The sequence below is a fragment of the Kwoniella dejecticola genome, chromosome 6, assembly GCF_000512565.2.
Source record: "Kwoniella dejecticola CBS 10117 chromosome 6, complete sequence".
Taxonomy (NCBI): domain Eukaryota; kingdom Fungi; phylum Basidiomycota; class Tremellomycetes; order Tremellales; family Cryptococcaceae; genus Kwoniella; species Kwoniella dejecticola.
The window spans coordinates 611,197-637,189 of NC_089306.1; the positions used below are offsets into that span (position 1 = coordinate 611,197).

General features: G+C 47.0%; 8 protein-coding genes across 8 annotated transcripts; 6 read left to right on the forward strand and 2 right to left on the reverse strand.

The window, feature by feature from the left end:
- Window positions 1–140: 140 nt before the first annotated feature.
- Window positions 141–4,321, forward strand: I303_105108 (uncharacterized protein; the record flags this gene model as incomplete). The annotated part of the gene is made up of 7 exons (XM_018408739.2): window positions 141–488; window positions 577–837; window positions 892–1,179; window positions 1,238–1,747; window positions 1,809–3,957; window positions 4,040–4,217; window positions 4,294–4,321. The coding sequence occupies 7 exons, from the start codon at window positions 141–143 to the stop codon at window positions 4,319–4,321; spliced, it is 3,762 nt and encodes a 1,253-aa protein (XP_018262430.2).
- Window positions 4,322–8,731: 4,410 nt separating this feature from the next.
- On the forward strand, window positions 8,732–9,283 carry I303_105109 (uncharacterized protein; the record flags this gene model as incomplete). The annotated part of the gene is made up of 1 exon (XM_018408738.1): window positions 8,732–9,283. One exon carries the CDS (start codon window positions 8,732–8,734, stop codon window positions 9,281–9,283), a length of 552 nt encoding a protein of 183 aa, XP_018262429.1.
- Window positions 9,284–10,937: 1,654 nt separating this feature from the next.
- On the forward strand, window positions 10,938–12,200 carry I303_105110 (uncharacterized protein; the record flags this gene model as incomplete). The annotated part of the gene is made up of 4 exons (XM_018408737.1): window positions 10,938–11,027; window positions 11,294–11,445; window positions 11,583–11,670; window positions 11,904–12,200. The coding sequence occupies 4 exons, from the start codon at window positions 10,938–10,940 to the stop codon at window positions 12,198–12,200; spliced, it is 627 nt and encodes a 208-aa protein (XP_018262428.1).
- A 1,478-nt stretch (window positions 12,201–13,678) lies between these two features.
- On the forward strand, window positions 13,679–14,432 carry I303_105111 (uncharacterized protein; the record flags this gene model as incomplete). The annotated part of the gene is made up of 4 exons (XM_018408736.1): window positions 13,679–13,711; window positions 13,804–13,955; window positions 14,107–14,200; window positions 14,340–14,432. The coding sequence occupies 4 exons, from the start codon at window positions 13,679–13,681 to the stop codon at window positions 14,430–14,432; spliced, it is 372 nt and encodes a 123-aa protein (XP_018262427.1).
- Window positions 14,433–15,698: 1,266 nt separating this feature from the next.
- I303_105112 (uncharacterized protein) lies at window positions 15,699–16,307 on the forward strand (the record flags this gene model as incomplete). Its single annotated transcript, XM_018408735.1, has 4 exons — window positions 15,699–15,728; window positions 15,804–15,949; window positions 16,012–16,108; window positions 16,206–16,307. 4 exons carry the CDS (start codon window positions 15,699–15,701, stop codon window positions 16,305–16,307), a joined length of 375 nt encoding a protein of 124 aa, XP_018262426.1.
- Window positions 16,308–17,075: 768 nt separating this feature from the next.
- Window positions 17,076–17,844, forward strand: I303_105113 (uncharacterized protein; the record flags this gene model as incomplete). Its single annotated transcript, XM_018408734.1, has 4 exons — window positions 17,076–17,105; window positions 17,233–17,381; window positions 17,552–17,654; window positions 17,746–17,844. The coding sequence occupies 4 exons, from the start codon at window positions 17,076–17,078 to the stop codon at window positions 17,842–17,844; spliced, it is 381 nt and encodes a 126-aa protein (XP_018262425.1).
- Window positions 17,845–18,557: 713 nt separating this feature from the next.
- I303_105114 (uncharacterized protein) lies at window positions 18,558–23,273 on the reverse strand (the record flags this gene model as incomplete). Its single annotated transcript, XM_065969097.1, has 9 exons — window positions 18,558–18,674; window positions 18,846–19,151; window positions 19,254–19,359; window positions 19,458–19,643; window positions 19,749–20,259; window positions 20,363–20,531; window positions 20,660–21,457; window positions 21,590–21,657; window positions 21,749–23,273. 9 exons carry the CDS (start codon window positions 23,271–23,273, stop codon window positions 18,558–18,560), a joined length of 3,786 nt encoding a protein of 1,261 aa, XP_065825169.1.
- Window positions 23,274–23,725: 452 nt separating this feature from the next.
- I303_105115 (uncharacterized protein) lies at window positions 23,726–25,170 on the reverse strand (the record flags this gene model as incomplete). Its single annotated transcript, XM_018408732.1, has 2 exons — window positions 23,726–24,798; window positions 24,876–25,170. 2 exons carry the CDS (start codon window positions 25,168–25,170, stop codon window positions 23,726–23,728), a joined length of 1,368 nt encoding a protein of 455 aa, XP_018262423.1.
- Between the last annotated feature and the right edge of the window lie 823 nt (window positions 25,171–25,993).

A 25,993-nucleotide genomic window follows, 5' to 3' on the forward strand; every position in this document is an offset into this window, starting at 1 on the left:
ATATTTATAGACGGGATTTGATAGCGAAGAATAAAAGATAATGGATGCAGGTGATTATCCCTTTCTTCAATCGTTTGTTCCTTGCGATATGAAAGTATCGTTAAAACAGATGTTTTGTTCATCCGGACGCAGATCACACAATGTCTCAATCGCAAGAACCGACATTAGTGGATGATGGATTCTCCTATGATCCGAATTACGATTACTCCCAGACTCAATCTGCAGGAATCAATAGCCAAGATGTAAAAGGCGAAGTCAAGTATAATATGGAGGAGGAGTACGAAGGAGAGGAGGAGGAAGAGCCGATTAGTCAAGAGGATTACTGGACAGTGATCAATGCTTTCTTCGATGAAAAGGGCTTAGTAAGACAGCAGCTGGAATCGTTCAATGAATTCATCGAGAATACAATGCAGGAGATAGTGGATGATCATGGCAGAATGACGATGGACCAGTTCACCCAATATACCGGTGTATCAGGCGATGAGACTGTAAGTTTGACCCGTCATCGCATCCGCTTCTGGTCAACCACACACTACGTGATTTTCCAGTCACTGATCCACCTGCGATGAACTTCAGAAACGATATGAGATCTCTTTCGGGCAGATCTACCTTGCGAGAGTGAATCACACGGAGATGGACGGAAGGACCAATGTGCTTTTCCCTCAAGAAGCTCGTCTGAGAAATTTGACGTATTCCGCGCCGCTATACGTGGACATCAAGAAACGATTACTCACCGCCTCTGGAGTGGACGATCCGATCGAAGCGGACTGGCAGCCTGCCATCGGCGAAGACGGGTTACCGGAGGGTGTCGAAGAGGACAAGGCTTCAATAGGAAAGGTGAGGACTTTGAGATCTCGTAGAAGCGAATGTCCACTGAGACAGCGAGACTAGGTCCCGGTGATGGTCCGATCCAACTTCTGTCTCCTCCACAGTCTGCCAGACGATCAATGTCATGATATTGGGGAGTGTCATTACGATCAAGGAGGATATTTCATCATCTCAGGCTCAGAGAAGGTATTGATCGCTCAAGAACGAATGGCCACCAATCATGTCTTCGTCTTCTTGAAAGCTGCACCCTCGAGATGGACATACTTTGCGGAGATTAATTCACAGAAGGAGAAGGGTGGAAAGGTCGCGGCGCATTCCGAAGTTCGATTGTATCAAAAGGTGCAAGGTCAGGTGAGTGGCCTGACTGTCTTGATCTGATCGAAGCGCAGATAGCTGAAATTCTTCTCAGAATGGTGGTGTCATTCGGGTCTCCCTACCTTACACGAAAGTCGATATCCCCCTTGTCATCGTTTTCAGAGCGCTTGGTATCGTTCCTGATAGGGATGTCCTCAATCACATCTGCTTCGGTCCGAACGACGAACCATTACTGGAGTACTTGCAGCCGTCCATCGAAGAATCATTCGCCATTCAAGATCGAGAAGCTGCTTTAGACTTTATCGGTAGACGAGGTCAACACGAGAAAGCACCCAGAGCTCAACGTCAACGTGCCGCCTTTGACATCTTACACAAAGAATTCTTGCCTCACGTCTCGACGGCTGAAGGATTTGAGTCGAAGAAAGCATATTTCCTCGGATACATGGTGCATAGATTGATATCAGCTGCTATGGGTAGGAAGGAGCTGGACGACAGAGATCATTTCGGTAACAAGCGGTTAGATTTAGCTGGACCTCTGATGGCGGAGATGTTTGGTCATATGTTCTCCAAACTTCGAGAGGACATGTACAGGTATCTGAAAAAGGTGAGCAATTCTTGGACCATTGTTACTGATAGTGTATTGATATTGGACATTCGACTCGTAGTGTGTCGAGACGAACAAGCCGTTCCAATTGAATACGGCCATACGTCCCAACAGTATCACCGATGGATTGAAATACGCTCTCGCCACTGGTAATTGGGGTAAACGAGGAAACACTCGAGCGGGAGTATCTCAAGTGTTGAATCGGTACACTTTCGCGTCAACCCTTTCGCACTTGCGTCGTACGAACACCCCTATTGGTCGAGATAGTAAAGCGGCAAAACCTCGTCAATTGCACAACACGCATTGGGGTATGGTTTGTCCTGCTGAAACCCCTGAAGGAGCAGCGTGTGGTCTGGTCAAGAATTTGGCGCTCATGTCGTATATCTCGGTCGGTTCCTATTCTGCACCAGTCATGGAATTCTTAGAAGAGTGGGGTTTGGAAGAATTGAACGAATATCAACATGCTCCTCAAGCTACCAAGATCTTCGTCAACGGTGTTTGGATGGGTATACATCGAGATGCTCCGACCTTGCATTCCAACTTGCTCCAGATGCGAAGAGGTGGACAACTCAAGCATGAGGTGTCTATCGTGAGAGACATTAGGGAAAGAGAGTTGAGACTGTATACGGATGCTGGTAGATGTTGTCGACCGTTGTTCATCGTCGATCATCCAACACAAACACTGCGCCTTCGACGAGAGCACATCAACCGATTGGAAGATGCCGGAGAGCAAGGAGCTTTGGCTGGAGCATGGGAACAATTGCTTTCAGAAGGTATCATCGAATACGTTGACGCGGCAGAGGAAGAAACCATTCTCATCGCCATGACATCCGAAGATCTCGAGAATGCCAGAAGAAAGAACAGCAGGGAGGAGCTGGTGAAGGACAGATCTGCTCATGATCTAGAATCGTTCGACCCAACAGCTAGAATCAAGAGCACTGTGTTCAGTAAACAATACACTCATATGGAAATCCACCCAAGTATGATCTTAGGTGTTTGTGCCAGTATCGTACCTTTCCCTGATCACAATCAGTCTCCTCGTAACACCTATCAATCCGCGATGGGTAAACAAGCTATGGGAGTATTCCTCACGAATTACCAACTCCGTATGGACACTATGGCAAACATCCTCTACTATCCTCAAAAACCTCTTGCCACCACTCGATCGATGGAGTACCTAAAGTTCTCCGAATTGCCAGCTGGACAGAACGCCATTGTCGCTATCATGTGTTACTCAGGTTACAACCAAGAAGATTCCGTTATTATGAACCAGTCTTCCATCGACAGGGGTCTTTTCCGATCTTTATACTACCGATCGTACACGGATACCGAGAAGATGAAGGGTATGACGAAAGCCGAGACGATCGAGAAACCGGATAGAAACGAAACGCTGAGGATGAAACATGGGTCGAGTGATCGATATGCCAAACTCGATGTCGATGGTCTAGTCAGTCCAGCCACCAACATTAACGGAGATGATATCCTGATCGGTAAAACCGCACCACTACCCGAGGACACCGAAGAATTAGGTCAACGTACTCAGATGCATCAGAAGAGGGATATCTCCACTCCGCTGAAGAGTACCGAACAAGGTGTCGTTGATCAAGTCATGCTCACGACCAATGGTGAAGGTCACAAGTTCGTCAAGATCAGAGTCAGATCAACTCGGGTACCTCAAATCGGAGATAAATTCGCTTCTCGACACGGTCAAAAGGGTACGATCGGTATAACGTACCGACAAGAAGACATGCCGTTCTCCGCGGAAGGATTGGTTCCTGATATCATCATCAACCCTCATGCTATTCCATCGCGAATGACGATCGGGCATTTGGTCGAAGCGCTGTTATCGAAAGTATCGACTTTGACAGGATCTGAAGGAGATGCTACGCCATTCACCGAATTGACGGTGGAAGCTGTATCGAAGGTACTCAGGTCGAAGGGATACCATTCCAGAGGATTCGAAGTCCTCTATCATGGACATACAGGTAGGAAAATGCAAGCTCAGGTGTACTTCGGTCCGACATATTACCAGAGATTGAAACATATGGTGGATGATAAGATCCATGCTCGAGCTCGAGGACCGCTACAAATCTTGACCAGACAGCCGGTGGAAGGTAGATCGAGAGATGGTGGTTTACGATTCGGAGAAATGGAAAGAGATTGTATGATATCGCATGGTATTGCTGGATTCCTGAAAGAGAGGATGTATGGTGAGTGTCTCTTCGATGGAACACTCGCGGCAATCGTCGAGAACGGGTTGAAGAGGTAGCTGATCTGTAATGCTCTGCATAGACTCCTCGGATGCGTTCAGGATACATGTCTGTGATATTTGCGGTCTGATGGCAGTTGCCAACCTGAAGAAACAAGAATTCTACTGTTCGGTCTGCAGGAATTCGACGCAGATTTCGCAAGTGTATATTCCGTACGCGGCGAAATTGCTCTTCCAGGAATTACAGGCCATGAACATTGCGTGAGTCGTTTGTGAGATGTGCTGCACTCGATCCTTGAGAACAGTCAAAGCTGATGTTGAGCGGATATTACTATAGTTGTCGAATGTACGGAGAAGGCGACTAGACCAGACAGTCCCTTGATCTTTTGAGGAGAGAGCGATGTCAGACTTGTTATATGTGATGATATCCTTCAACAATCATATGCAATCATATGAATTTGAATGGGATGTATAAGTAACATGCGATATGAATTTCTACGGATTTTACGAGTGGTCAGACTTTTGCAAGCTTTCGGATTCATGCTTGTCTAGTCTTGTTTTGTCTTGTCTTGATGATCGCATTCGAGATGAACCATTCAGCTAAATTGCTATGATCGGACTTAGTTCGACGCTAAGATCTTTTAAGGTTGGTTTTTCTCTTCTCGCCCTGAGGGTGATCGCCCTGAGGGTGATTCGTCATCAGACTGTTTTCTCTTTTTCATGTTTTTTTCAGGCACTTGGGGCTTGAGGAATGTCAAAAATTAGTCAAAGGCATGTCACCCGTTCACCCGTCCACTCAGTCGGCATCGTACCCTGCTCCACAAAATATCTCGGTGTTTGGTGTTTACTAAACCGATAAACATGCTTTGCGTTTCGCCCAGCTGATCATTCCATTTGTTGAAGCGTACTCGTACTCTTCCTCTTACTCTTCCCTCTACGCTCGCACTGGCTTTCCCCCTGTCCGAATAGCTTGTTTGTGTTGTTCCCATCCTTACGAGTACGCATTACTTGGGGACAACGAGAAAAAAGATATCAAGCCATTCTTACTCTTACTGAGGTTTCTTTTTCGTTTGGTCTCCGCATCAAAGATCAAGCGGCGATCGACCTTCTGGATTTCTGTACGTTACGATTCACAATTTGCTGCAATAGTCAATTGTTGCTGTCATCAGGCACTCTGAGATTGCCAGTAATTACGGATTGCGACTACAGCTTCGGAGAGATAGAGCGTGTTCGTCCGATCGGGTCGAAGGTCGGGAGTCTCTGTTTCTCTGGGACTCCGATTAGATCATTACCGGTCTTAATTAGTCCTTCATCAGCGCCAAAATATAGGCTCGTGTGTTTAAGAGTGTGGTACTCTGAAAGAATGGGACGTCCGTCCGATGGCAAGTGCCACTTTGAGATCTGTTCAATCGTTCACTTCCACCCTACCGAATTCACGTTCCTTTCTTGTCTTATCTTGAATCAAATGACTTCTATTTGCGTGCTAGGCTCACACAGTCACGCACTCTAGACGTACGTACTCCAGACACACAAGTGCCCTTTCAATTCCACTAGATGCTTTATATGAAACATCAAGACGACCTACCACCATTGACGAATGACAAATGACAATCGGACGCATCCTCTTCGACATCGACAGATACACTTCGCTGGAATCCCATGACCTTGTTGTTGTCCCATCGACATGTCCTTCACCGCATGCTGACTGCTCACCCAAAATCAGACTAGTCCTCTCTGCTCAGACCCCATCTGGAGTGTCACTCGGCAGGATCGGCTGATGACTCAGCATCCCGTACGTCATCCTACCTTTCGGCAGACCATGTATTTGGGTGAAACATTCCTGTACACATCCATTCATATTTCCAACTCCAATTCGAATTCAATTGCCTTCTTGCCTTTTATCCTGCCTAAACGCGTCGCTAGTTCCAAGTACCAGGCAGATGAGGAGAGGCTTAGCAGTGTGAGGGGCTGGGGGGGAACGGGATCGGATAAGACCAAACGATACGCTACTTGTACACAAGTGAGCAGCAGTACTACCCTCTTACATCCTCCACAAACCTGTGGTATTGCGGCTCATCGTTCTTGCTCCTTCCGACTGATCGACTAGTCCACATATCGACATGAGAACGATCACGCCCGCATACCGTGAAAGCTTTCGGCCTTCTGATAGCGACGCTCTGCATTAAAGGAAGATCACGGGGACGCGATGTAGAGCAAGGCGGGTGTCAGAATGAGTGGGGCAGGACGATGATTGTGCAAGGACACAGGGGAATGAAAAGGAAGGTCGGTAGGCTCAATGGCTCAAGATCATCGGTGAGTCCTTGCTCGATCATCTGGAGCTGTTTGGAAGTTGCATTCACTTTTGCCCCCACCGATAGCTTACTTTTTCTATATGTCACTCAGCGACTGAGCTGATGACGCTGAGATCGTATGGCCATGAACGATTACCTTCTGATGCACATCGTCACCGACCAGCCACTAACCTCGTGCATCCACCCGTATACAACCGAACATTTACCCCTTCGATGATCAACGGTTTTGATGGCACACTCTTCGTTGTCCGCCGACGAATGTCCAGCTCGAGCGTCATACCTCTCAACTCAGTGATGTCCTTCCCCCCTGCCCTTTCGCTACGAGCTCAAAGCCCACTATGATGGCAACACCTTATTCAGTCTATCACTGTTGTGTGGCGCAGGCTGCAAGGGGTGGGCATTCCCCCTCGCGATAATCGGTCCCAACGGATCTGCTCGGCTCCCAGTGAATCAAAAAGGTGCCGCCCGACCTAGCTGCTCTCAGCGGGAGTTATATAGAGCTCCTTCACAGATTCTATCGCTACCCAATCCCACCTCACGTCATAAATTCACAAATCCAGGGAATCATCATTGATGGATCGTCCTCTCGCCTTGAATACCTCAGCAAGAGGAATGCACCCGACACAGCCAGGTCGATCGCTATGTTCAGGAGACATATCAATAGAAAGTGATGCCGGACAACTCCTCATGGCCGCTGGACATAGGCTATAATCGGTACTAAAGTAGCACAAGGGAGGCATCACGGATATCGGGGGTGAGGATCCAGAAGTCCATACCTAATGGGATCGAAGAGACGCAGACTCTTGCATAGCTCGGGTAGTGCGGAGCTACATTTGCCCAAGATCGTAAGTACTACCTAGTAGCTTTGGTCGAGGATACGTACCCGCCACTACCATGTCCGCATGATTCGTCATCATCGTCAGATCCAGGCACATCATGTGATACTGTTCAACCACCACCGTATTCTGAGGAATGTCTGTTCATCAAAGGAATGTCCGTCATCCTTCATTCCCAGCAACCGAGTCATTCATCTCATGACAGTTAGTTGTAGCTTCACAACAGATCTGCATTCGCGCAGTCCCTCCACGACCTTCAATCTGGTTCAGTAAGACTTAGACAGCCTAGCTGATTATCTATGCTCTATTGCTTTTTCTTTCCTCTCTAATCGAAGTAATTCTTGTGAGACGGAAGGAATGTCAACACTACTAGAAGAAGAGGTCCTTTTTTAGTGTTAGGCTTGAGTATGAGAACACCTTACATGAGAGGCGAATGATTTTACACATGTGAGAATACATTTTATGATCCACACTGCGGCCCCTCATCTCTGCACCTCACTGTACAACGAAGCCACCCCAACATAAGAAGAGTCTCGGACATCCAATGCAATCTCGAAACAAAGAGCTTCCTTTTCGTTTCTTTCGGGACGTGACTGCAACAACGCCAGTCTATTCTCGGTTGTATGATAAACATTTCCTTGAATTGCGGAGCAGGGCGCTGGGGGATGCATGTAATAAGTGTCTGTCCGCTTGACAGTGCCACTTTGCTTGTATCTCGTACATGTGATGAATTTCCCTTTCCCAGCCCGTCCAGACACATTCGAATACAACCGACACAATTCTTTCTGAAGCGACGCGAAGGGCCGGCAAGGGGTATAGAGGTGTAGACGTACATACTCATTCTCTGCCTTTAGCTACTTTGCCTCTGCACACCAAGATCGCGACACTGTCAAGTACGCGTCTACTGGAATCCCCTGTCGTCTGAAGAACCCATCAACTTGCCCATGGTCATGCATCACTCCCCGCAGCAATCATCGGACATCAGCAGTATCATTCTTCGGTATTAGATCAGATCGGCGAGCAGATGGATCCGAGATGGAAGGAATGATGACTCAGCATTTTGTACGTCATCTTTCCCTTTCGGCAAGAGAGGTGCTCGGCTGGAATCCAATCAGCCTTTTCAGCCCTTTCGCCTTGAGCTGGAATCACAAGCAAGTGCAATGAACGAATGAACGGGAGTACACGACACCTAATACTAAGTCTAGAACTATACGGACACCACTCACTCAAGCTTAAATTGTCCCCTCAACGAGCCGATCAATACAGTGATATCAAGGCAAAGACACAACGCGTCAACCAGACCGTCCTTGTCTGACCTTCGACGAAGTAGATGAGAACGCGTCAAATCGACATCAAGTAGATGAAATTAGAGGCAGAATAGGATGCAGAGTGCTAGTCGAGGCCATAGATACGCCGAAAAGTGCGATGAACCCCATCTATAAGAGGGTGTAAGGGAGAGAAGCTCTCAAGGGAATCGGGATAGAGCATGAGGATGGTGAGTACTGCGGGAAATTCTCCATCGCTGGCCTTTGAGACCCTTTGCCCCCTTCATATCGATTCCAGCAAATCACTATATCGCCTGCCTGAGCTCCGTTGTTCCAGCTGACAACGCTAGTGGTCTTTAGACATGCTCAACGGCCTTGATGATGGCTCTTTGGCGTTCATCTGCCACATTGTCCCCCCTAAACCTATAATCACAATCAAGCATGCCATTCCCCAACCCGCATCATTAGTCCTTAATGAGACCACCGCTATCATCCAGCCTTTGGGTGATCGTCTCTTGGTGCTCCAACCCTCTCCTAGTCTAAGCCCAGGATCCAGCAATGTAGACCTCTGCCTGCTTTCCCCTGTCCATCATACCGACGAGCTATATCTGCAGCACGACTCGATCTCTCCTCATTGCCAGAATATCCTCAGCACAACTTTCACCAATGCGCCCAAATCTCTCCGAATCCAGCCGTTTGAAGCGAAGACGGACCAGTTGGGAATAGCCACTGAGGGCCGATCTCCTCTCTATCTCCCTCCTCCCGCGGCATCAGGAAAGCTAGGGATAGAGGGGAGCGGAGGTGATGCTGCTTTCGGCTCAGGTGTTTGCGATTCAGAATACTTGTGCCGAGATAGACAGATTCCAGAAAAGTCTAAGAACGGTTTCTCACCAGGACATTCCAGGAAAATTTGATTCGTCATCTAGAGGGAAGTCGCCAAATTTATACCTTGATCAGATGACGCCATGTATGATCACAATATACTACAGTTTTGTACTCCAGATCTTTGCCGCCGTTTCGGCTTGCACCAGATGATCTCATATGCCTCATGCCTCTCGGCCCAACACCATGTCTTAGTCATCATGCATAACGTGTCTGACTCATTTTCATCCCTGGATCGGCACGGAAGAGAAGACCCCCTATTCAGTACTGCCTGTTCATTCATACGGATCTCACCGTATCAAAGCCTCGGTACTTCGACTCGTCACGACGGAAAGGGATATTCTATTCAATCCTGACAAATACATCCATCGCTCTGCTGAACATTGAGTCGCTACTTTTCGCTTTCACGAGCACACTAGGGAGATAAGCGGATCTCCATATGTTACACTGCCATCTCTCGCCTCTTACGCCTCGCTAAAGCGACTTTGGTCATAGAACAGACGTAGTTCGCCATCTCCTTCGTCGCAAATATCGTCGACCAAACCATTTTCTTTCGTCCGACGATCTTCCGGCATCCCAGCAGATCGTATAATTAAATGGAACGAGCGGCGGTGGAATTTCAGGATATAAGGTTGAATTAACTCGATCAGTCAGGGCTTTTCTCCTTTCTTTCGGTGTTCCGCCAAAACACTTGAGAGGCTCACCGGGAGGGACTCCCTCGTCATAGGAAATCATCCAGGTCACCCTCATTTTACGTTATTAGCAGGGCACATCAGCAGGGAAAGCTGTCAGTGTGGAATGCGGCATCAATCGTCCGGATGAAACCCATTCCAGTATATAGGTAATACATGTAACGTACTTTCGTGCATGATTGAAAGGGTAGGTTGGCATTTACCTACGGTTGTCCTCTGTCCACTGTCATCATTCGTACTACTGTAATCGAAGTATTCAAAGGTGGACCTCATGTTTTCGGAATGAGAGAATAGAGGACTCGCATGGCCAAGTCACAAAAGCTAATTGCCCTTTTCATACACCGATTACATCCTTGACGCAGAAGTACATACATACATTGATATCTACCCACTTCACGCCACGCTTCGATCAATAGGATCCCACACTCAAAGCAAACACCACCACATCCGCCCTCGTCAATTCCACTCATCCTGTTCGGCGCTACATGAGCCCCTGGTTCTATCACCATCCGAAAATACTCTAGCATCGGGAAGACTCAGGTGTTTCAAGTGGAGTGTGGAACGAAAAGCTTTATAGCGAGAGGCATAGAAACGAGCGCCATTGATTTTGTCATTAGCTGGCAACACACACCGTTCTCTCCTGGCTCCCATCAATAGAAGACCCCATTCTTCCTCTCCCACTACCCCAGCAACACGGCAGCTCCGCGACCACAGCAAGATCCGACACACGCGTAGCACCGGGCGACACAAGTGGATCAAGAACAGGCATCATTCGCAAAGTCGGCACTGAAGTTCGTTGGTGATCAACTCGCACTTGATATAGAGGTGTTTTCGGGGATGAACAAATCTTGACAGCGAAAGCCCAGTCCCGCCTTGACTGGAACTCAGAACGTCGGGAAAAACTCTTGAAGCTCCCCTTGACTGCCTCATTGCTCATACTCTAGGCTGTATCACCTTTCCGAATTGAAGAGGCACATCTAGAAAACCTATCAGGATGGAAGATGATATACCGCTCAAGAGGAGGAAAAGCAAATACGACCGACTAGATAGGGTCGTCGTAACCCAGGATAAGGTGCTTGTCTGGGTGAGTAATTGCCTCCAGTCAATTATTGGGGTACTCCATAGCAATATATTTCGGATTTGGTGCAAGTATTCGAATCGATCACTTAGACCATGTGGGATCCTGGTCAGCGGATGAACGATAACTGCTTCGCTGGCTTGAAAGTGGTTGCCTTGCCTTAATCGAAGCTCAGTCATAGATAGACCAACACAGTCAAGGATGGTGCACCGCAATACGGGCGCTGACTATCGACTCAATCCCTCTTCGCACCACCTTCCCGCTTTCGATAGGTGCGAGAGATCGAATTCTTCGACCCCGACGGAAAAGCCACTCTTTCACCTTCATACGGACCATTCATGCTTGAGTCCCATTTACCACTAGACATGCTCTTCAAACAATGGGAGTCCGGTCACAGGAAAGATGTCCCATTTGCCAATTGGTTGTAAGTCTTCTTCTCCTTTTTCCTTTCGCTTACCTCCCGACTCCTTTGCCCATTCGCCGCCCTCTCTTCGCTTCGCATTGAAACGTTCTATCGGCAGGAATTACATAGAATCATTCGCGCTGACTACCGTGAAATAGCTATGCCAAATATCCTCTGAATCATCCCACGCCGTATCCTGTGCCATCGACAGGGGAGAACGAACCTCAGCAATTAAATCGCGAAGATGTGAGTGATCTTCATCTCATCGCCAGAGCTTGCACACTAGCCCAGCCCCGCGATGTCATTTGGTGTCGCAAACGTCTTTTGGCTTGCCAATCAACCATCTCCCCTCATGAGCATCGCTCAGAGGTATGCACAATTTAGAGTTCAATCCGTCGTCCGCCGCAAGATCCCTTGCTTCTTACATCTATATGAGAAAGTGCTGACTGCCAATCCTTCCGACCCACTCTACACTGCAGACGCCTCGCTCACTGAACATGCTGGATGGTACAATAATATTCGCCAGGACATTGGTGATATTACCTAGACCGATCATTGAGCCCCATTCTCCCACTTCTCAAACTCAAAATCATAGCCACAGTCAACACATGACCCTTCATAATCATTCTCAACGCTTGAACCACGTCGATGGAGTGGACGGCACCCCATCAGCAGCTAGACCACTTGGATTGGATGAAAAGACTTCAAATGCTGCTGCCCCTTCGTCATATGGTCGCGATCATGATCCGAAACGAATGTTTATGGATGGGGAATAAAATACCAAGTCTGAAAAAGAGAAAAGGCAGCTGTTACAGAATACTGTAAAGCGAAAGGTGCGATGTGTAGTACCCATTTAATAATGATCAGAATCGTCTTTGGGCGGTACAAATGGAAAGAAGCAAGCGAGATGTCCTATAGCAACACCGATTAATACACATCCTGTATATTTCGTCAGTATGTGTGCGAAGCAGAGCCTGTATTGAAGAGAAGAGTCGTGGCAAAGCACGGCTCGTGATCTAGGTAGAAGGCATCTCGAGCACGACATGCATGCATCATAATAGCGAGATCTTGTACCACATGCACAGATAACGAACCAACAGCCATCCTAGAGGGGAGAGCCTGTCTGGATGCAGGAAGTGACCCTGCCGATGAAGGATAAAGGGTGAAGAAAGGGGTCTCGGACACTGCTCACCCGTCACAGATCATGCTGCTCGCCGTGCTCTATTATTGACGCCATGGCTCGTCAACAAAATCTACTTCTGGCGGAAAATAGCTCCGTTCTCCTTCTGGGTGCCGCTTTCAGCAGCTGATGTATACATCCTACTTGATGTGATTCAGATTTCGAGGGAGGTGATTGTATTTAGGCAACTGGATTGAGTCAACATACTTGGCGCAAAGTAAGGGTTGGAATGGTACCACTCTTCAGAGTGCTGGTTATAGTAAGTATAATATATTATACATTACGTCCAGTGAAAGACGCGTGAGTGTTTCTGTCGAGATCATATCCATGGGTGTTCATTCTGTACGAATGCGAAAGGTGACCCTGCTGAGCGGTGCAGCATAGCATTCTACTGTAGTGACGAAACATCATTTTTTATATGCGATAACGTAGCCCCACTAGGCTGTTGATTGACGGCGATTCCCAGTCCTTCGTTCCGATGTCGTGTGAGTGGGTCTTAGCGCTGGCCGAGCCACGGTGCGGGTTTGCATTACTTCAAGGTGGTAGAGATCAGTGGCAAAAAGGACGTGGAATGATGCAAGTCTAATCTGCTGTGGGGCGAATCTCGAGCAACCTGCGTAAACGACCTCGGATGCCATCACAACTAATTTGATACGCGATTTTAACCGGTCGCCATGCGGGCATGTCGCTTGATGAGGGCTGACCAGGAAATCAAAGGGAGGTAATGCAGTGTCAAATTTGATTGATTGATTGATCGATTGATTGGAAATGGTCATCCGGCTAAGTCGGTGTACGTTCGTGTGTGGAAATGATCGTCGTACGGCTTCCTGGTGTATCGCTTTGCAGATCTTGTGTGAGTGTCAGATGACGTGTCGATAAGTCAAGTTGAGTCGATCTTTAGTGTTTGTTACCTCAAGTCAAGACTTACTTCTTTGCATAGATAGATCGATCTTCCTTTCGTTCTCTTTTCCCATTATTTAGTATTCCTCACAACATTGCATATTATTGAATCTATATCGCATACTGCAGGATCAGTCTATCAGCGCTTCACACAAGAATAGCAATCATCTCACAATGGGTGAAATCCACATCGAAGTCCAAGTCTCGGTGAGTTCCTGTATCCCATGTATCCCTGCTCTTGCTTGACACCACCCGGTTCGCCACCGACGATTGACCATTTGTTCCATTGCACGTTCCAGATTCATGATCTCCCTAAAGATCTCACTATTCTGAAGGAGGGCAACAAACCTTCCACCTACTCTACCGTAATGGCTTGGGACCAAGAGTTCATCGTTATCTTCAAGAGATGGCATGAGCACCACCACCACAGAGAACCTCTCGAGAACTTTGAGTGAGTCTTTCCTCCGTCCAGCTGTCGATATCGGTCGATGGTCGGCAGAGGTCGTAGCAGTGTTCCTCTCATCTCAGAACATTCGTCGTACTACACGCTCAACTCACACCGTTCGCCGATGACGTTGAGCTGACGAGAGCTGCCACTCAAGGTTCATCTTCTACCCACTCGGAAGTCCTCACCCCATTCCTGATGGATTCGGACCTGGTCCCGTAAATAATCCCATCATCGTCAAGCCTGAAGACGTGAGTACATTCTCAGATCGTTGCTTTCCGAATATACCCAACGCGCCTCAAGATTCCCGTAACTCGTAATCAAATGAGGCTCAGTACTCTTTGCTTTTCCTAATCACTTGATTGAGCTGATCCGTCCACTTCCGCACAGTCACCTAAATCCCTTGGCTTCTCTAACGATGTACCCCTTTGGGTTAAGCGAAAGCACTGTGACACCGATGACAAGGCCGAAGCGAATGAGTAAGCCAAGCGTAGCTCTCGCCAGTTTTCGTACAGAGGGACTGTCTAGATTCTCTTATGTATTGGTTTGACAAGAGAAGAAAGAATGATGGAAGAGAGGCGAGATCAATGGGTCGTAGGGTTACATAGTCGATGATGAATGTATGTCATATGCGAAAATTTTGGCGAAACTTCATGTGTACGTTGTGCGATTCTGAGGCTTAGATGACTGCAGAAAGGTGTTGAATCTCATGACCGGTCTACTCAGAATGAAGCATCACCGTGGACGTGCTACGAGATGAAACCTTGATCAGCATGCCAGCTCGAGCGGAATAAGCGACAGATAGGAAGCAACGACACTCATGCACATGTGATGTGTCAACCGAAAAGACAGTCAGATCAATCAAACGACAGCAGTGCAACGATATCGAGTCATTGTATTTGTATGAGGAAAGGTTTCGAAGATGATATCGCGCTCATACCTACAGACTAGGTGAGATCGAAATAAACCAGCTCTCAAACTAGATTTCTGAGCGAGATCCGTGTATTCGCATATGACATAGCGCGATGACCTTGCCCAAAGCGTGATGTATGTAATCACTTTGATCAGCTGAGCGAATATTTCACCGGAAGGGAAGGCTCTGTGTGGCAGATCTCGCCTTGATCCACTGGCAATCGTACAAAAAGGGATTTTACATATGACTGTCAGGTTTCGACGAAAAAATCCAAGAGTGCGACACCTTCCAGCTGATCTCATTGTTTTGATGCGTACTACCGTCTATGACACTGGAAATCTACAGTCATGTGCTACGCTGCATCCCACTACCCATCCATACTTTTGGGCTGCTCAAGAGATCCTTCTGCATAGGGAAGTCGAATAAGGTGAATTCGACCAATCAGGCCGCGAACTGACAATCGCCTCTTTTTGATGAGTCATCATGATGATTTACTGACATTCCTCGGCACCTTAGCGGGAAACAAACAGAGATAAGGTTCCAAGAACCCTGAGTGATGTTATGACTCTTGCCTTCACGTGGAAGCTTGAATAAGGGTAATCCTTAGTAATTAAGTTGATACCAAGCTTAACCTAAGTGGCGGTGTGGGTGCGTGCATGTAGCATCAAGCACAGATCATCGAAAGTATGTGTTCGCTGTCCTCGTTCTCGCTTCCTCAACAATCGAATCATTACTCCATCGATCGACGTGAAGATCCGAAAACCCTTCGACACGTACATAAGCTTACTCTACCCCCAATCCGAATCACGTCATCTGGTTCTGTTGTTTACTGCTCGATGGCCGAATCGCAGAGCCTCCAACTCACCGTATGTGCTGTACATCTTTCTCGTGACTGCATTTTTAGAACACGAATATAGCTGAAGAAGGATCGACCTCTGCAGGTATCTCGAATATCGCTCGGGGATAACAATGCACCTGCAGTCGGCCCAAGTTCGATAATAGAAGTTAGAAGCCACGATAAATTAGATACCATCTTCCATCAGATTCATACGGAACTTCAGATCAGTATACCTCTAGAGCAGATAGAGTGAGTTGCTGGGACTATCATCACTTTCTATCCATGGTCCTTTGGCTGAAACGATCCTCTAGATGGATGCAATTCCCTTTGATTGATCCTCAGCCTGTGGAAGACAGTCAGTCAGGTTCTGGATCGGTGCGCCCGCCCGCAACCCTCCACGGACAAGAGGTGAGTTCACCTCCCCTCATCAAACAGGCAATAGAATCCAGAAGATGGGACACACTGAAGATAGATCGCGAATTGATGGTGTTTTGCATGAGCTTAGACACCTCGATCACTTGAATGGTCGAATGGCGTCAAGATATACTACAAGAAGAAGGAGGACAGGGTGGATTATACAAGAAGTCCAGAGAAAGCTTTAGGTTAACGAGGACGAAGCAACGTATGGACATTACAATATATTGGATTCAGGGTAAGTTCTTGATCATCTCAGCAGCTTGATTTGACCATCAACCCGATGAAGAATAACTTGACATGTATAGTACCGTGAATTGATCAGCAGGCGCCAGCTTTGAACACTTGAAACCGGGGTTTGCGATGTAGTCGAAGCATCACGAAAGCATGTGTTCGAAGGTTGTATCTAAAACATCCTTTGGCACACCGTAGAACTAAAAAGAAGAAGCAAATGTCCATCAAAACTCGATGTCAGCTGGTGATATGTTGAAGTTAGCGTACTTTCAGCGAAGAGAACGTGTTCAAAGGAGGGTAATCATCAATAATCGACGAATGTAAAAACGATGAAATGAAGCTAAAGGACCTCTGAATTCCACATTCCCATCAAAATGCTCACTTCCATTTACTGAAACTACCACCATTTACAAACTGATCAGCGCTTTTAGGCTGATTCGATTGGGTATCATTCTACGGTCCTACTGAGAAGTTTGATGGGAATGACGTCTGGGGTTCGACATCAGATATCTTGTCGATGACAATTCGACATTCTTGGGGTAACATCCACCGGTCACCGAGATACCTGAAAGATATATAAACCCTCAACTATTGGATCTCATCTTTCGTCTTTTCTCTTTTCTTTTCTTTCTTCACCAACAAAAAATAGGAAAACAAAATCACTATATCTATTAAACCTTTCTTATATAGTAAACCTAACTTACCAACAAACCTTACAACAATAACGATGTCCGCCAACAGAGAAATCAACGTTACTGTGAGTGACCACTTCTCTGTTTCTCTCATGCACTCACCCGTCCTCACTCACTGCTCTCAACTTCACTCAACTTTACTCAACTTTACTCAACTTGTCTCCGATCCGATGCTGACATGTACTGTCATAGCTCTACGAGATCAAGAGAGTCGAAAATGGTCGACCTGTCTGTGACCCCAGACCCTTCAAGTCTACCATCCGAATGAACGAGAAGCTCGAAACTCTCTTCAATAAATGGCAAAAGGAGAGAGAGCCCGAGACTCCTCTCAAAGAATTTGAGTAAGTCAATAATTATTCTCCTCTCGTAACTTAGCCCCTCCCGTGACCATGACCATCACACCTCTCGTCAGCTTCAGCTGCCCTATCTTCTCAATCATTGCTACTTCAATTACTTTGATCATATATCACTTATTCATAAGAGATGCTCAATGCTGACCTTGCCATCACAGGTTCCTCCTTTACCAAAGAAGACACGATGAACCCGATACCGGTATGACCTCTGGAGGTGGACAACAACCCAACAAGGGAGCCATCAGACTCAGAGGTGATCAAGTAAGTCAAGCCTGTTCTTGCTGATCGACCCTCACCTCATATCTTTAGTCGGCTTCATACGTATGAAGGCTGATGATGTATCCCTTCATAGACCCCTGAGCAGGTTCACATGCAAGACAACGCTCGAATCTACGTCAAGCGAGAGAATCTCCAATGCGACGTCGAGGAGGAACCTCAAGTCGCCGCCTAGGTAGTGGGAACTCGGACGGAGGATTAAGTTCTGTAGTCCATAGTACCACTTGACCGAGCTTCTGGCTGAAATAGTAGTCTGAGTAGTTGAAAGTCTTTAATGAGTAGTAACGAAGAGAGATGAATTCATGACAACGATGATGATTTATTCCTGTTGACATTAACGCGAATTAAGCCGAGCCACTGATACAATAACACAACTCAATGCTGAGCCACTGAATAAACAATTTATGCCACTAGCTCACTGACATAGATGACCTGAAAATACTGAGTCCGCCGACTCGGCTGAGTTCGGGTTCGCACCGCGTTTACACAGCTTGAACAATCTTATAAACAATTGATACACATAATGAAGCATCGAAAACCAGAGTGAGGCGGGGGACCTCAGTCGGTGTACCTCAAGGCATCAGCTCAATGTCCTATGTCCCAAAGACTCCTTCCCTGCAGCGAGCATTGTGCACTGTACGACTCTGTCAATTACGATCATTGAGCTATTGATTCATGGATAAGCAGATCTGCCCACTAATGGCGACAATGCTCGAAATATGGATCATAAGATACATATGGATGCGCATGGGTTGTACAGCGACCCGTAGCGAAACGTCCGGTAAAGTATACAAGGGTATCAGTGACGGGAAGATGCGGGGTATCTACTTAATTATTGCGTATATTATCATAGAAGTCTGAGATGCGTTATGAGTGTCCCGATTTCATTTACCAGCGATCCGGAACATTTCCATGATTCCTCAGGATCTCTTCTTGCTTGATGTGCGATCGCACCTGCCTCTCCATCTCGGCATTGATAGCCCAGACCCATCTATCTCGTTCGAGCTGAATCAACTCGAATGGAGTTATCAGCATTAGTTTCATCTTCTGGACTTCTGAATCGACGTTCGTTGCTGGCCACCCCTCATTGAGATATCATAGCACAATCCCAAGCTGCTATGATATCGAGGGACCGCGAAGATCATGGGACTGAGAGTGATGGAACATGTGGCTCACCTTTGATCTCGCTCGGAATATCAATAACTGATTAGGGTTCTTACTCAGATCGGGCGGTAAGAACTCCTGATCCTGCGTGAGATCTTCGTTCTCCCAAGGCTGAGTAACTTTCTTCCTAGTCGTCCATGCCTTCTTACTTGAGTTGGTACTTGAATAAGGGGACGTTGTCAACCTGACGCAGAAAGTCGTGTCTTCCGCTCCGTCCGACGACTGTAGACCATCCTGATAGACTCTAGATTGAGAAGTGAAAATGTCGTTTGAGTTGGGCGAAGGGAGTTCATCGAGAGCTAACATCCCAGAATAGACCTATTAAGGGTGGGAAAAGTCACATTGTTTATCAGCATACGCGATGCGGTCGAGAAGGATGCGTGGAATGAGATCAGAGGGAGAAAGAGCTCAGGAGCTCACATAAGCGCCGAATAAGGGATATCGCTTTTTGCGCGTGTGGAATGCATTCTTTTTCTTAATTTTGAACGAAACCAAAGTGCCTCCTGTCAGAACTATATATTTTGACCTGATGAAGAAGAGCAAGCACCGATCAGCTTGATTGACTCATGGACGGTCTGATGGCGCGCCAGCGAGTCGATACATGAATTCGTCAACCAGACTCACCTAAATTTATCCCATTTATCTTTCCTCATAAACAGTCGACCGGAGATACAAGTAGATCTACATCCTTTGATGACGCACCAGTCCCAGATCTCCGAGATGAAATTGTCGGATTCGTTGGATAGCTCCGTACCTGTGAATGGGTTCCTATGGGAATGCAGGGTGATAGCGTCCATACGTTGACGGGCACTATTCGTTTAAAATAATCGTATCTCAGTGTCGGTCCATAGTCACAATGAAGGGACAAGGGGAAAGGGGAATTGGATGAAGAAGAGATACTCGATGCCGACTCACTCAACACGATGTCGTCTTTCCCAATATCTCTTCAAGTCCTTCAGCCTTTCCACCCATTCTTTGGCGATCTCCGCGGAGGTAGCTTCAAGTCTGACTTTTCCACCTGTGTTCACTTCAACCTCAAAGGTTGTCCCGGTCTCGGTCTCGGTCTCAGTCCCAGCTTCAGCTTCGGCTCCCTCTTCCCTGCCTTGAGTACTCTCAGTGAGTATGCGTTCGAATCCACCTTGACTCCGATCTCGAGACTGGGTCTGGCTTCGAGTTGATTTGCCTTTCGAAGCTGAACTGGACCTGCCACGCTGATATGGATGATATTCAGGTATAATCCGGATGGACACTATATCCCGCAAATCTATGCAGCCCGAACAACGTTCCAGGAAACTTGATAGTCGTCTATGTTCGCCCTCGATGAAATTTTTGAACAAGTCCGGAAATAGATCAGAGGGAGTAGAGCTTTCTTTCGACGGTAATAAAGGTGGTTTGGCATCTTTGAAATTGCCAACGAAGATGTTCCCTGTAATATCCATTCACAAGAAAAGATGAGATATCAGCTGCCGTCCTCACTCATTACAAACATTTAAGTAGAAAATGACGGATACGTCGGTGAATCCACTCACCATCATGCGAAGAGATGTAGACTTGTTCTTTGGTCGTTCCATCTTTATGCCTTACCAGATACCCTTCAACTCCCGGTGGTTCTTCTAGTAAAGTCCCGTCTTCTAGCTTGATATCGCTAGGTTGATGTTTGGCGGGCCTCAATTGCAATTCACGAGGTCTGCGCTCGCCCTAGCCCCAACGAAAAGGGTTTAGCTTCACACGGCATGCCTTGTCTGATCGAGTCGATGATCCAGAGGACGAATCTGATCCCAGGAGGTCGAGGGGAATGAATGGTTACATGTGAACGCCTTACTCACTTGGGATCTCGCTAAACCAGAAAGCAGATTCCAATCCCTCCTTTTACCTTGTACAGTATCGCTATATGCGATCCAATCTAAATTTCCATCCGCGCTCTTCCACGCTAGTTGAAGATTCAACTGTTCCCCTCTTGCACCGGGTTTCCTACTAGATTCGAACTGGTTGCGGAGATCTTTGATATCCAAGCTGGAATCAAGCAGCATGTTATAACAATTATCAATCACCTTATTCCTTTCGAAGGCTTTGCACTGCTCCGCACTGCCGACCATATCGTAGGGATTTTGATTTGGGTTTTCCGAGTCTGGATCTGGCAGATTGGGGAAAAGTCTGATGGAAGTTGAGAGCGAGGGAATTGCAATATCGAATCGATCAGGTAATTCGCCATTCAGTTCTCGCCATATCTCCCAATACCAATCTAAACTCCTCGATCTCTCACCCAACTTGAAGATGAATACTTGACTTCCCCTTCGTCGGCCTCGGAGCCATTGAACTTGCTTAGATTGTTTGACCTTATCCTTCAGGGCGCCGGCTCGGGTAGTATTGCTTCGCATCAAGTAGGTCACGTCGTCTTGCAGTTTGTGCACCGATGTTGTCAGGCAGAGAGTCACGTCTTCAGGATTGAATATGGACAGAGAAGTCCGATTAGGTAAGAGGGGGATGACAAAGGCTAAGTGTTTATGGCCAACGATTTTCTCTTGGAAAGGATAGGTGTAGTTGGAGTATAGCTCGAGCTGTCCTTTTCGGTAGACTACGATGTATTCTTCAAGGGGATCAAGTCGGGCGCAGGGATTTCGACGCTGGACAAGATCAGGTAGATGAGCTTTGATCTCACGCAGGTCAAGCTCCATAGTGTGTGTATCGGGTGCGATCAGGTCAATCCGAAAAGGAAGAGGGAAGTGACGTGACAGGTTTGCCGTTCGGGGGCTCACCTGCGCAGCCTCATCGAATCCTGAGAGCTTGTCTTCCCTATGATACCCAATCTTGACAATCATGCGATCTGAGTGGAACCAACACATCACTATCAGCTACTCACATTAATCGCACTCTATCGAGGGATGCGAAAAAGGAATTCGAGATGCCCGACATACCTCTGAGAATGACTTCACCAGGCCGTTTAACTTCTTCCCAATCCTCTTCCTCCTCTTGAGCTTCTTCGACAGCCTCATGACTCGTCCCTATCGCATCTTCTCCTGATCGTTCAAGAACTTCCATGGGATGTACAGGATCTTTATCCCCTTTCAACTTATCTTTCTTGCCCAGTCTTATGCCATTTCCAGTCTGTGCTGCAATTGTTGGGGAAGTCAGGTCAAGAGGGAATTGTACGCTTTTCGATTTCCCCTTATCTCCCTCCATTACCGCTACTGCTGCTGCTGGTGAAGTCGATGCTGAAGATGGATGATATGTACTCTGACTAGCCTTGATATTTGGCTTGGACGATTTCCGTAAGGCTGATTTCAGTCTAGTAATACCTTTTCCTCTATCTTTCGGGAGTGACAGACTATGATTCAATGCCGCTTGATCGGTATCCGGCTTATTCGTTTCACCGCTCTTCACTTCGGATGGCTCATCGGTGATTGCAGTAGAGGACATAAGAGGCTGGATGGAAGATGATTGGGATTTCCTCAGCTTGTTCCTTTCCAAAGTCTCTTCGGATGTTCTGGCAGTGTCCCTGTGATTCTGGTCTTGCTCTATACCCAACGAAAGCTGAGGCGTCAATTCGTATCCTCCGACAGCACCTTCATCTGCATTTGTAGCCAGAGATGATTTTGATGAAGAAGCGGCGTCGTACGATGAGGAGAATGCAGTCCGGGCAGTGACGAATGTATCTTGTGTAGTCCGAGTTGATGGACTCGGTCGTGTCGGCCTGGGCGTCGTACTTTCGGTGGTCTTAGCCTTAGATTTGCCTTTCACTGCAGCTGTACCTGCATTTGGCTGCGGCGGTGGTTCTTCCTCTTCTTCATGTTCTTCGTTATTGCCCTCCTCTTCTTCCTCTTCCTCCTCGCGAATTACATTGCCTAAGAACTCTCGTCCTATATCGAAGCTCTCACCAAGCCAGACATTCTTACTCTTACTCGATTTGCCCTTCCCGGCTGTTTCTACTTCAGTGCGACCACCATCCTCGGCGTCTCCATCCGAGTCTAGATCAAGATTCAGATTCTCCTCATACTCTTCTCCGTGTCTATTCTTCTTCCGGATCTTTATCCTCAACCTTCCCGCAAATTCCCTTACCGCACCAGTATCGTTGTCGTCGGGCGCTATGAAACTCGATCCACTTGTACGATTATCATATTCCTCCAAATCATCACGACTCCTCAGGCCAGGTAAATGATTCAGTGCGTTTCTACGTAGTTCCTTGAAGCGCCTTTTCTTCTCTTGCGTCTCGTCTGAATTGATCACTTTCTGCGGGATAGCACCTAGGAATCGCCGAGGCAGGAAATGAGCTTCGAAATCGTTATGCGATGTAGAGTCCACTACTCGTGCTGAAGGCTGTAAAGTTGGATTCTGGGAGTGGGTCCCATGTGTGGATTCGTCATGTGAGCGATTCGGATCAGGCGGTGTGAAGTGTTTTGGAGGTGCTCGGTTGGAAGAGCTTGATTGAGGTATAGCTGGCATCCTGCATTTGATCTTGCGTCTTGCGTCTTGCGTCTGACGTGTTGCTCAAACACCTATGTCCATTTTGTCATCTTCCAAGCAATGTGTACCATACTTTGCGATTTCGACTGGGCGATGCAGGACTGTAGCCTGGTGGGTATCTTGTTTGTTCGCTTGGTGATATAGATCTAAGCAGGTAAGAAAGCAGATTAGGGATGGATGGGTAATTATTCACTCGTTTACGTTTGTGTTTGTCGATGACGACACATCCATGTGGCGGATGATCCGTTGGAAAGCGTCTCTTCAAGCGACAATCCGAAAGATTAATATGGGCTGCTCTGGACTATCGAAACACATGCAGAAGGTATCACGATCTGCATAGGCTATTGAGGTCTCACTATATCGAAGAACAACAATGTAATATAACTGCTACGAATACAACGAATTTCTACTTATCTACGACCAGATCAAGATCATGAATCTACTTCACCTCGCTTCTTGAACGAGATTGCCCCCAAAGCTTTTTCAGAGATACTATCATTCTGATAGCCCAACCTTATCATCCCGCGAACTAGCTTCTCGACTCGACCTCCAGATTGCACATTCACCCTTTCATCAAACCTCCATTCTCCCTCCGCTCCCTCTTCATCTTGCTCGTCGCCTATATCCAGATCCATCCTCATCCTTCGCGCAGCTTTACAGATCTCACAATCATGCAACTCCGCATCGATAAAGCTGTGTTGTGACCCTTGTTCGATCGACTCTTTGTCTAGACTCTCCATGATCCTGTTGGCTCTCTTGAGACTGGCACTCTCTAAGAGGACGTCAGACCAAAATTGCACATTTCGGTCTTTACACTGAAATACACAGCCCAACTCGGCGAAGAAAACAGTATATCTGTTGACACTGGGAATCGAAGGTAAAGGCTGGGTAGTGACGTTGTGAAGGACCAGATTTGAGGGTTGGAACGTAGTCAGAAACCGGTTGAGTGGTTGCCATTGATATTCGTTATTTGGCTGAGGCGATAAGAGCGCGTTCAACATCTTCTCGTCGATCGATCGTATTGAGTTGTATGTATCATGGATGTTGTGCTGGTGTCGATCAATTTCATATAGATTGTATGTTGATGATGTGGGATCCATTAAACAGCCGGTCGAAAGGCTTGAATGTTCGATTCTCCCTGAAGTCGCGGGAAAGGTCAAGCAGATTTCGCTAGGTTTCAAGACCTGTGGAAGTTGCAGAATATACTCGAGGAGCTCTTGACCGAATAATCCGGACGTCAAGGCGAATATGAAATCAGGTCCAAGTTGGAGTCTGATCAGATTGGAAAATATAATCCGCGATTGCCCTTCAGTATTAACAGCGAACTGATGATCCAATAACAGCTTGGCAGAGGGTAGATCGTGTATAGTAAGTTCTTCGCATTGCCGGAGTGAAGATAACTTGCGATCGTGTGTTTCTGGTGTAGGGAAGGGGTATTGGCTGAATTTGTAGATCGAGCTGATGCGATTGCTCGACTCGGCTGCATTTTCGAAAGCAGGATCGGCTATACCATACAGTAGAAAGATCGGTATACAGCTGGACAGTCAGCGAAGAATGACGAAGAGACACAGAAGCACTGACTTTGCATCAGCCCTTCGAAGATCCGCTGAGACTTGGTTCCAGCCCGAAGCTCGATAGTCTGGTAGTTCAGTACTGGAAGGAATATATTGTAGAAAGTTTTGGAGCATCGCATTAGTCTAGCTGCTGTGGCTTTTTGGTGGGTTGAGATTAGTATTGATCGGATGTTCAGTATTATATCCTCTGGTAGAGAGGTAGCGGATAGTGTCAGTAGTGGCTGAGAGTATGATTCTTCAGTTCGAGAAGGATCACTTTGCGAAGAGGTATGGGGTGAAGATGGGTGTAAGATGATGGACATTGCGAACGATCAAGAATGACGGTGATCAAGCTACAAAAGAACGTTACAAGAGCGACAAATTGGTTCCTAACTAGCTCAGTTGAAGGACAAGGATCGTACAAGATCGTGATTGACTGTGTACAATTCTTGATGAGATATAATTGTGTGGCAACGCAGAATACGAAAGAAGACAGATGTGGAATTGTTCAAAGCCTGAGCGGCGCTGTCCGTCATGACGGTCACAAGAAAAAGCATTCACGCGTCAACAACACCCAACGGGAATGTGGCACCCGATCACCAAACAGCTTAAACAGGGGGGATTCAGGGTAAAAATCAAGTCATAAAATCAAGACACCACACTAAAATCAACATCAACACACAGACACACAGAGCTCGGACCATCATTTCATCATAGCAATCATCATCATCACACTGTGTTTACTACTATCACTCATCATCACACACCACGAGGAGCAGCAGCGACAAGGGCCTAGACCGAGAAAAGAGGACAGGAATAGGATCACACAGGATAAAATACACATACATGGCTACACGATCATCCAACTTATAAGTGACTAGTTATCAGTTTCACGTTTCAGCCAAAATCACAACTAGCCCCCATATCATACCCCTTTATCCCTTTCTTCCTACACGAAAACCAATACCAATACAATCCTACCATCCAATTATCATCCATCCACTCACTTCTTCACCCACCTTTCATTCGATCTCTTTCATCGACAACCACATCGACAACCACATCGACATCGACAACCAGCAATGATACGCTCACCTTAGTTACCAGCTTTACTCACATTCTTTCGGATAACGATAACAATCACGC